General features: G+C 38.4%; 1 protein-coding gene and 1 non-coding gene across 2 annotated transcripts; one reads left to right on the top strand and one right to left on the bottom strand.

Moving 5' to 3' along the window:
* The first annotated feature begins 821 nt into the window (after positions 1–821).
* LOC133295722 (uncharacterized) lies at positions 822–3058 on the top strand. The gene is made up of 5 exons (XM_061494577.1): positions 822–1137; positions 1285–1458; positions 1525–1984; positions 2072–2609; positions 3020–3058. The coding sequence occupies exons 1-5, from the start codon at positions 822–824 to the stop codon at positions 3056–3058; spliced, it is 1527 nt and encodes a 508-aa protein (XP_061350561.1).
* LOC133295724 (small nucleolar RNA R71) lies at positions 828–934 on the bottom strand. Its single transcript, XR_009749392.1, has one exon. It is a non-coding gene; the product is annotated as a small nucleolar RNA R71 (small nucleolar RNA).
* Positions 3059–11147: the final 8089 nt, after the last annotated feature.

The following is an 11147-nucleotide window of genomic DNA, read 5'->3' as shown; positions in this document are numbered from 1 at the left end:
GTGCACTTGCTGAGTCGCTAACAAGTTTTTGGCGCCGTTGCCGGGGATTAAATTCTTCAACATTAGAAGTAACTAATTAAGTTTTAGACTGGACGTTTTAATTTTCTGCACTTTATACATTCTTCAAAAATATTTTTCTGCATTAAAATTCTGCATCAATTTTCTGCATATTTATTTTTCTCCATTCTTTGTTTTTTTTCTTTATTTTTTATTTTATTTTATTTTTTATTTATTTTTCTGTTTTTCTTTTTGCCTTTTTCTATTTTTTCTGCACATATTTTCAAACTTAGTTTATGCGAGGTACTCTTAACCCGCGAATCTTGCAGTTTGATCCTGAGATAGAAAAGACCGTAAGGAAACTTAGAAAGGACGCAAAGGCAAAGAAAGCAAGGCAAGCAAAAGAAACCTCAAGTTCAACGGAACTTAAGGAGGAACCGATGGCAGAAAACAATCAACTCGCTCCAAGGACCTTGGGAGATTATATGACTCCAGCCCGAGTTCCACAGACAGCGAGTATTGTTAGACCGACCATAGAAGCTAACAACTTCGAGCTGAAGCCAGCACTGCTGCAACTGATTCAAAAAGAACAGTTCGCGGGAGGAAGCACAGAGAACCCCTATAGTCATCTGGATAACTTCTTACTTTACTGTGATACATTGAAAGTAAATGGAGTTCCTCGTGAGGCTATCTTGCTCAGGCTATTTCCATGCTCATTGAAGTATGAAGCAAGAGATTGGTTGCAGTCTCTACCTGAAGGAAGCATAACCAATTGGGATGACTTAGCAAGAAAATTCTTGGCTAGATTTTTCTCAGCTTCAAAAATGGCAAGACTCAAGGCGGAGATCACAGCTTTTGAACAAAAGGAAAGTAAATCTTTGTACGAGGCCTGGGAACGATTCAAAGGATCACTTAAGAAGTGTCCTCAACATGGAATTGAAGCATGGGAGAAGGCAAGAATCTTTTTTCAAGGGATGGCATCCAACACAAGAACACTGGTGAATGCTGCTACAGGAGGATCACTGAAAACAAAAACTCCAGAAGAAGCGCTAGAGTTGTTGGAATCTTTAGCGTCTCAAGAATTTGACAATGCCCCTGCCCCAGTTGCACCAAGAAGAGGAGGAATTATGAAGCTCGAAGGCTATGATGCGCTCTTAGCCCAAAATGAACAAATGCTGCAAATGCACAAGATACAACAAGAACAATTAGATGCTCTTACAAAAAAATTTAATCTTTCTCAAGTTTCTTCTGTTACTAATTCTAATATTAAATGTGGTATTTGTGCAGAAGCTCATGCAACTGAAGATTGTGACTACATGAGAACAACTGAAAAGCCACTAGCAGAGGTCAATACACTCTGGTATGATCAGAAGAATCAGAATCAACATCCAGGGTTGAGTCACAAATCCAATCATCAGCTCAATCCTCCCCTTCCAGTGCAACCAGATACCCCACAACAAAGTAACACTTCTGAGTGGGAGAAAGCTTTTGCATAACTATGCAAGACCATTTCTGATTATATTCAAGGTGCAAATGCTTTCAGAGAGGACACATATGCTTTCATGCAAGAGACTAGATCAACACACCAGAATCAAGAAGCTTCCATAAGAAATCTGGAAATTCAGATTGGCCAGTTGTCGAAGCAATTTTCTGAGAGAGCTCCGGGTACTTTTCCAAGCAACACAGTTGTCAATCCAAGGGAGCATTGCAATGCTATCACCACTAGGAGTGGTACAGTGATTCAACATATAGAGGAGCAGCCCGAAGAAAAGAAGAAGGATGGAGAAGAAACAGATGAAGAAAAGAAGGAAGAAAAGCAAAATGATACAATTGAAGTTGACAAAAGCATTCCTGAAAAAGCCAAAAAGAAACTATTCAAGTGGGAGAAGAAGAAAGCTATAGAAAGACAGAACAAGCCATTGGATCTCTCCCCATATGCTCGAATTCCTTATCCTCAGAGATTAAAGAAAGAGATTCAGAAGCAGCAGTATTCAAAGTTTCTAGACATATTCAGGAGGTTGCAGATCAACATTCCTTTTGCCGAAGCTTTAGAGAACATGCCCAACTACGCAAGGTTCATGAAGGATCTATTATCAAGGAAGCGTAAGTTGCAAGAATGTGAGACGGTGATTCTGACGAAGGAATGTAATGTTATCATCCAAAAGAAGTTACCTACCAAAGTCAAGGATCCAGGGAGCTTCAGCATTCCATGCACTATAGGCAAAATGGAAGTGGACAATGTTTTATGTGATCTTGGAGCTAGCATCAATGTCATGCCACTCTACATAATGAAGAAGCTGGGGATTACTGAAGTGAAGCCCACTAAGACGACAGTGCAACTGGCTGACCGCTCTTCAAAGCAAGCTTATGGCATCATTGAAGACATATTGGTTAAGGTAGACAAATTCATCATTCCTGTCGATTTTGTCATCCTTGATATAGAGGAAGATGTCGCAATTCCAATGATCTTCGGAAGACCCTTCTTGGCAACTTCTGGAGCGCTGATTGATGTACTTAAAGGTGAGCTAATCATACGGGTAGACAGAGAGCAAGAAACTTTCAAATTCTTTGACAAAGAAGTCCCCTCATCCGTAGCTCAACCAGAAGATCAAGTCTACTTTATTAGTGAAAAGAAAGGAGAAGAAGAACACAATGAGGAGTCTTCTCAAGAAAGTAAGCCAAAAGTTAAGATGGAAAAGCCGAGGAGCAAAGGAAAGCATGTAAAAGTCAAGTTCAAAGTTCCTGAGACTACTTTACCTCATCCATATGCAGAAGAACACTACGGTAGGACACAATTTCTAAATGATGGAGCTTGGTCATCACCAAGATCATGCTTTGAACCACCGTGATCATAAGTCAGGTACGTCAGGCTCGTGACGTAAAACAAGCGCTAATGGGTAGGCAAACCCACACTTTACTGTTTTACTTTAATTTCACTATTTTTGTTATTTTTACTTTGAAAAATACAAAAAGATAGGAGAAGGTGTTGAGACTAATGTCTGTCATTGAGTGAATTTTACAGGTGAAGAAAAGGGAACAAACAACAAGAGAAAGCAACTAGTTGTTTTATTTCTCACGTGATTTCTTTATAGATTTAAATCTGTTGCTGAGGACAGCAACATTTAAATCTGGGAATGGGGAACGCGCGTGGTTCATCTAAGCACAATTTAGTAAGCCGGAGGAACTTCATGAGCATACACAGAATATCCGGCTAAAACAGGGAACTATCTCAAATCCCTTCTCCTTTGCTTTAGCTTATTTATTTGTTTTCTTGCATTTTAAATTTTATTTTTCATGTTTAATTAGATAATTTTAATTTTTTTTGTTGAAAAACCCCAAGCCAATTTTTTTTGTGAAAATTCTGATATTTTTTAAAGTTTCTCAGTGTTAATTGGAAAAATGGCGGGAAATTGAAATTAGTAATTGATTTAGAGCATAATGATGCACTTATATAATTTTTTTATGAGCATCATTGCAAATGAGTGACATGGTTCATCTAATATATTGTTTTATATTGAAGTTGTTTTGAGAAAAAGAACAGGATAATTATTGTGCATTCATAGCCGTAAGGTTTCGAGCCTATAGAGAAATTTTTTATTGAGTGTGCATTCTACTGATGAAAGACTCTAGAACTTGCTTTGTTTCTGGCTTGAATTAGTATGTGATTTGTTCTATAGATATGATTGAGGCATGTTCTTTCTTTATACTAGATGGCCAAATAGCCAACCATTACTGTTATTCCTTTAGTTAACCACTTTGAGCCTAGGCATGTTTATTCTTTGAAAACCTATGAATTGAATAAGCCATTATCCATACACTCCTCACCTTAATTGAGATTGAATTTCAGATTTAGGACAAGTGCTCATTGATTGAATATATGAATAATGATGTGTGGAAGTATAGGGAAGAAAGGCAAAATCCAAGTAAGGTTGGTTGGAAGGAAGAAGAAACAAACAAAGAGAAAGAAAACTACTCGAAAAGAAAGCGAAAAAGAAAAAAAAGTGAAACAAAAAGAAAGAAGAGTAGTCTGAGAAAAGAGAAGGAAAAATAAGAGAAAAAGTCCAAGAAAAAAAGAAGTGAAGAAGAACGAACGACAAGAAAAAGAAAGTTGTTGACAAATTGGAAACAATTACATCCATTCCTCTTCAAAATCTGGATTTTAATCTCAGAGCCCTTTCTCCAAATTTTCCTTCCCCTTCAGCCAGGCCAAGTTACAACCTGAATAAAAACCTCTTGATCTGTTGAATACTTTACTATTATTGTGGAGAGCTAGAATATGAGCAAGCCTATGGTAGTCTGATTCAGTGGGACATGAGTGAAACACCAACCCTCTAAACAGTCGAGCATGAGTGAATTGTAAACCTAGTGAGGGAGTGTCTCAAGAAGTTTCCCCTGTTCTTGATCTTAAGGAATTTCATTAAAAGTTTCTACTGATGGATTATTGATCTTAATGCTTTGATGTATCATCCCTTTCTTAAGTCTGAATGCTCTGTAGTCATTTCTCTGATTAAATCCTGCTTATGAATTCCGTGCAATTAAAAATCTTGATTGATTCCACTAAGTTTATTCTAGTGCATTGCTGAGGAAAACAATGTTCAAATCTGGGAATGGTTGATAAACTCTTAGTTTACCATGTTTGTAGGCTTAATTATGTTTGATATATATCATAAATTGCATGGGAATTAGGGTTTTATATTGTAAAGTCACAATAATTGAATATCTTGCTAACAAGTTATCATAATTCTTATTTTAAGGGATTTATGACACTTATTATGGCTCTTTGGAAACAAAAGAAGACATCAAGTTGAGTTGGAGCCTCAAGGAAGCAAGATTTCAAGTATGTACCAGCTGTAAGAGGACATTTTGGCATCTATGAATCATGTTTGAACGCTCAAGATGAAGAAAACACCAAAATCCACTGGAGGAGAGCATTTTAGCGCCCAACAGAGCGCTAAAACGCCCTTAAAACATCAATTTCCCTTCGAAGAGCACGTTTTAGCGTGCAACAGCACGCCAAAATGCCCAAAGGCAGACAGCAATACACATCAAGCACGTTTTAGCGCGCAAGCAGCACGCTAAAACGTCCATACGCGGTCAAAACAACTCCAGGAAAAGATTTGATCAAGATATGCAGCAGGATTCTATAAGATACAAGGAAGAAACACATCAACCTTGATTGAGATATGATATAACTCAAATAAGAAGATGTGATGGAAGATCACAACAAGATTTAAAAGCTCAAAATCATCAACCAATCTCCAAGATATCAAATGCAAAAAGGAAACAAATATGAAATTGAAAGAAACTGACCTTAAAGGTCGAGGCATGTGAGAGGGAAAAACAAAATTTTTCGAGCGGAATAACACATACCATATCAAGAAACATGCTTTAGGGCATTGATGTTACCTTGTTTGCTTTCCAAAACTTGAGGATGATCAAGATGGGGCTTGAAGATGCAAGCCCTCTAATGTTGATCCACACCACCCTTTGTCAATACGGAAGAACTCTTCTTCAAGGCCACCAACGAAAACACCAATGGAGGCAAGCTATGCGCCCAATGTTTGAAGGAGGAGGCTAGGTCAAGGTGTTTAGAAGAGTGAATATTCAGCAAGAATAGACACAAAAGTGGCACATGGTTTTACTTTGAAAAAGGCTAGGTTATTTCAAAACTCTCTTAAGAAAAACATGACAAAAGGAACCCACAAGGAGATGAGAGAATAATATCATTAAAATCAGATTTCCTTCACTTAAATAAAGCCCTATGTAGCGCACATTAGGGGGATGAGTAGAGTTGTTGCAAAATTCAAATCTTGTCAACAACCTCCTCTCACATCCTCATGATATCAAGTGAATATCTCAACAAGAATCTGACTCAACAACCATCATATGGCCAGCCATATGGTGCGCCCCACTTGGCCTCATAACAGTCCAGATACGTTGAGCAGATGCATTCAAACTTGAGCCAACTGTCTCACTTATTCTCTCAACAAATCAAATCTGATTGGAGCTCATTTGGTTGATCCTATGACCATCATCAGATGCCAAAATCAGCGCCCCATATCCTCACTAGAAGATTCTCAAAGATCTCCTCTTGATATTTGGGATTTGTTCCAACAAGATCTTATCTTATCCTTTTGTTATGAAACAACTTTTCATAGCCAATTCAAATTCGAATTCAAACATTTGAATTCAAACGTTCAAATATTTAAATTTTAAATTCAAATTCAAATTTTAAATTCAAATTCAAAATTCAAAATTCAAAATTCAAAATTTCAAATTTCAAATTTCAAATTCAAATTCAAATTCAAAATTCGAATTTCAAAATTCAAATTCAAATTTCAAATTTCAAATTCAAAATTCAAAATTTAAACATTTGATAATTAATTTAACTATTTAAATTAATTAGTAATGTCTTGGACCATCCAAGCCCATTAACAAATCATGCGCCCTTTTTTCCCTTTTGGTGGGCTTCCAAACTTCTTCTTGGGCTAACAACCATTATTAGGCCCAATACCTTCTGTGCAATAACTTCTGGTCTAAGGAAAGACATACCCAAATATAAAGAGACTACTCTCTGTGAGATTTCCTCATAGAGTCTCTTTGTGGGTCTATTCAGTGCGAGCTATGCCCTTATAGGTCCACCCACGACTTTAGCTAAGACATCTCCATATCTGTAGCTCATGAGGTCTTTACCTTGCATCCAAATACAAGTAGATAAGTCGTGCTAGTCTTACCCGAGATCACTGATCCTCATTCTCAGTGTCTCTAGACTAGGAACATAAAATTAGGAATAAACATCCAGTATCCTTGAATCCTCATGATCGTGATCTCATCACAGATACTCAAGAGATACCTATTTTATTCCAAGGGGTTTATCCAGTTACTCATATATAATATTAACAGTAATATCAGGACAAAATATGAAACAGGATAAAGAATGCTTTTATTTATTTGCGACAATACAAAGGTCCACTTATGTCCTAATCTAATCAAAAGATTGTCTCTAGGACATCCATATACTAACAGAAATTAACCACAAATCTGATATAGATTCATTGGAGATTTAATGAAGAATAAAACCCCAAAAAGCTATAAATAAAGAGCTTGGGGTCAAGACTCATTCACCAATTCAGAAACCAGTACACAAATCAAAGAGCTTAAAGGAGGAATCCTGTTGCGGAGCGCTGGAACACTGAGGAACCAAGTCAACATCACACCAATGGAGGCTTGGGGTTCTCTTTTCTTTATTATTTCTTTTCAGTTCAGTATGCTAGAGTAGTTTTTTATGTAGTTAAGGGTGGATGGAACCCAATTGAATCTTTATGTTTATGAATTAAATTGTCTCTGAATCCTGTTCTTTTTATAACTGAATAAATTATCTGTCTTTAATGCTTTCTATGAGTTTGTTCCTTATAGAATGATTTTGGGGAATTGTATGGCAATAGGGATGTTGGTGCATGAACCTTGACTTGATAATTTATCATAATCCTTGTGATCTAGGAATAGGAATAGGAATAGACATAGGGTAATTATGCAATCTTGTAATTCTTGATCTTAATGCATGTTTTCTTGGAGAATAATCGGGGAACTAGAGTTCTTTCAAGATTACATAGATTTATGGTAACAAGGAATTGAGCCGTAATTAACTCAGGTAGAATTGATTGGCAATATATTAAGAAACGGATTCTTGGTCATTTAATTCATAACATATTGAGGATATTGGGGGAAATCGAAACCTTAACTACGCTTGTTTTAAATCTTAATCAAGCATCATCTTCATTCATCCTTTTAATTCTGAATTTTCATATTACATGCTTTTACTTGTTTTTAATTTTAAGTTCTTTGAACCACAACTCTTTTCATCTAAATTCCCTCAAACCAAACCTTTGATTGTCCAACTAAAACGCAATTAGCGAACTAGTGCTTGAGATTCTGATCCTCGTGGGAACGATCTCGTACTCAGTACATTTTATTACTTTACGACCGGTGCACTTGCCGAGTCGCTAACAAACATCCCATTTGAAATTTCATGAAAATAGGTTGTTTTTGTCATGAAAAGAGATAACTTTAACTAATCATGTTAAAGGTTGTTAATCCATGTATAATAAGTATGGTTGAACCACTGTTTTGTGCCAAAACTGAACCTTGGACCTTGGGGAAGCCTTGGGGTCTCGGATTGTGCAGAAAAATTCTGCAGAATTATGTTCTGCCCGCGTGGTAAGCGATTACCTTTCGTTGGTAATCGATTACCTAGTTCAGTAATCGATTACCATGTTTTTGGTAATCGGTTACCTAGTTCAGTAATCGATTACCATGTCCTTGGTAATCGATTACCACCTATGAAAATGACCAGAAACTAGTTTTATGCGTGGGAATGTCCCCTTTTGGGCATGACGGCCTAGGAAGTTGGTGTTACTATCGGGAAATATTGATACTTTCAATTGAGGGACTTAATGTTTGATAATCATGAACTAGAAAAGATGTAATCGAATAAGGAAATATTGTCATATTGAAATGAACCTTTAAAGTATGGTTATTGATGATATTTATGATATAAACATATTATGATTGTGTTGTTTGTGGGCATTGAGCTAGTGTGAGCTTGGCTTGGATAGTTAGCTTGCGAGGTAAGCTTTCGTGTCCTCGGTTTAGCCATTGTTTGTTCCACCATGTCCCATGGGGGGATGGTTATATGCATGATGGGTTTTCATGTATTGTTTTGCTGAAATGCTATTGAACAGTTAAGTGCAAATGCTACATGATATGTATGTGGTGTTCCGTCTAAACATGAAGCCATGGGGTATTCCTGTGGGCTGGTACAACATGGGCTAGTATTTATGTGGGTAATAGACGTATTCCTGCATTTCTCTGATCAGTAAAATAGTTATAACACACATGACATGAATATTTGTTGCATTGCACTGATTTTGGAACTGATATTGAATTACTGCTTTTAGAACTTAGATTGCACATGTAAGTGAGCTTGGGGTGGAAGATCCTTGAGGACCCCTTGTCTTACTGAGATTTCTTGTTTAGAGATCTCATCCCACATTTGGGGACGCTTATTTCAGGTTCAGATAACTTGGGGGCTGATGCCTCTGGAGACAGGAGGCCGGAGTTTAGTTGATTATATATGTTGTATGCTGACATGACTGGATATTGGATGTTGTTCATGTTTTCTGTCATTAATATGATATTTGAATTGAGACTATGTTGGGCTTGTTGCCTTATTTGGTGAGCACGGGGTTTGTCCATGCTGCTTTGATGTTAGTACCTTTTAGCTTGAGTTGTATAAACTATTAGGGTTGTCCGGTCTACATGTTGTAGTTCCGTGACTAGAGACACATTTATGTTATTTATATATTGAGGTATTTCAGTTAGCTGTCTTTTGCAATTTACATACAGGCGATGTTTTATGAAATGGATTAAGTAATTCAACTTGGTTAATGTTAAGGACGTCATAATGAACAGAAAAAGATATTCCGAATTTTATATTAAACGTGGCTTAATACGATGATATGATAACAAACTGGATATATACGGGGTGTTACATTTTATGGTATCAGAGCACTTTCTAGGGAAAAGCCTGTATGTATTGCAATACTTAGGATGTTTTGTAGTGTGTCTGTCTCGTATGTTCTCTTTGTTAGGTTTTATTATGATGATGCATATATGATCACATTGCGTGAGCCTGATCAACTCATTTTTTGTGTAACTTGTGCAGAGTCATGATAATGCCTGGAAGGAACCGTGAGACCACTGAGGGTCAACCCAACCCGGTCCTGACTGCATTGGCTGAGATGCAGGTGGCTAGACTAGCCGATCAGGAGGCCGCTAGATTGGCCAACCTAGCGATGATGGACTCCGTTCGGGAGGCGAACTGAAAAGCCATTGAGGATGTTTTGGATGCGAATCGACTGGCGTATATGACCATGGTACGGGTCATATTGGAGGAGTTGAGGATTGGTTGTCTTGACGGCCAACATCCTCCGCTGCCACCACCTCCATCCTCACACCCGTGTGGGAGTGGAGTTAGAGGGATACTAGTGGGGAATGAATCCTCGTTGCGTGAGTGCATCCTGTGTGGAGAGAATTATAAGGGTACTTGCGGGCAAGGACAAAGAGTATGTTTCAGATGTGGCCAGCCAGGCCATCTTATCAAAGGGTGCGCTTCCAAAATAGAGCGAGCTGCAGGAATACACAGTGTTTCAGTATGTCCCTTAGAAAGGACAGCTGGATCGACGTCTAAGGACTTCGAGAAAATTCATGTGAACCACGAGGCAAAGAAAATTAAAGAATCAAGGCTATGAGAAATAGTGGTTCCATTTCCTGGAAGGGCAGGAAGTTTGGGGGCAGAGGTAAAGGGAAGCAGCTTCAAGTCAAACAAATGTGCAACAAATTCAAGAGGTCTACTTCTCTGGTAGACAATTTTGCTAGACCTTTGATTATCCCGCAGTGTGTAGGTTGTGGAAAGGAGCATTTGGGAGATGTGCTATTGGAGAGTTGCTATGTTACAAATACGGGAAGAGAGGCCATATTGCCAAGGATTGTTATAATTTAGTTGCTAGGGCCGCAGTAGTTTAGACGGCCCCCCTTCAGATGTTTCCTGGGAGTGCAGCGAGACCTCCTACTCCCAGATGCACGGGATGTGGGAAGTTTCATCTGGGGCCGTGTGCTACCGGCCATACTATCAGTTTCCAGTGTGGCCAGGAGGGCCACTATGCTAGAGAGTTTCCATCGTCTGTGGCGAGGGCTGCATCAGTTTTGACAGCTCCTATTCTGATGTTTCCTGCACCATCAGAGACTGACCGGGTTTATGCACGGGATCGTCAGCTGTCGGACCGAGCTCCGAACCTTGTCAGAGGTAATGTTTCCATTGGGGAATTGTTGTTGATGTTTTGTTTGATTCTGGGGATACGCATTCTTTATTGCAACCCCGATTGTTTGGGGCTTGAGTTGCCATGTCCTTTCTCCACCGTTGCGGTTGACAACCGCCGCCAGAGAAAAGTGAGATTCTACCACTGTACATCGAGATGTCGTGTTTCAGTGGAATGGCTGTGAGTTCTCGGTAGATCGGGTGGGATTATCGATGGCTAATTTTGGAAATCATCCTTGGCGTGGATGGATTGTCTAATAGTTGTGCGATGATT

Source organism: Gastrolobium bilobum, unplaced genomic scaffold, assembly GCF_033153095.1.
Source record: "Gastrolobium bilobum isolate Gb01-03AN ecotype WA unplaced genomic scaffold, APGP_CSIRO_Gbil_v1 utg44197, whole genome shotgun sequence".
NCBI lineage: Eukaryota > Viridiplantae > Streptophyta > Magnoliopsida > Fabales > Fabaceae > Gastrolobium > Gastrolobium bilobum.
Note: the sequence above shows the minus strand (reverse complement) of the source record. Positions and strands in the feature narration are given on the sequence as shown.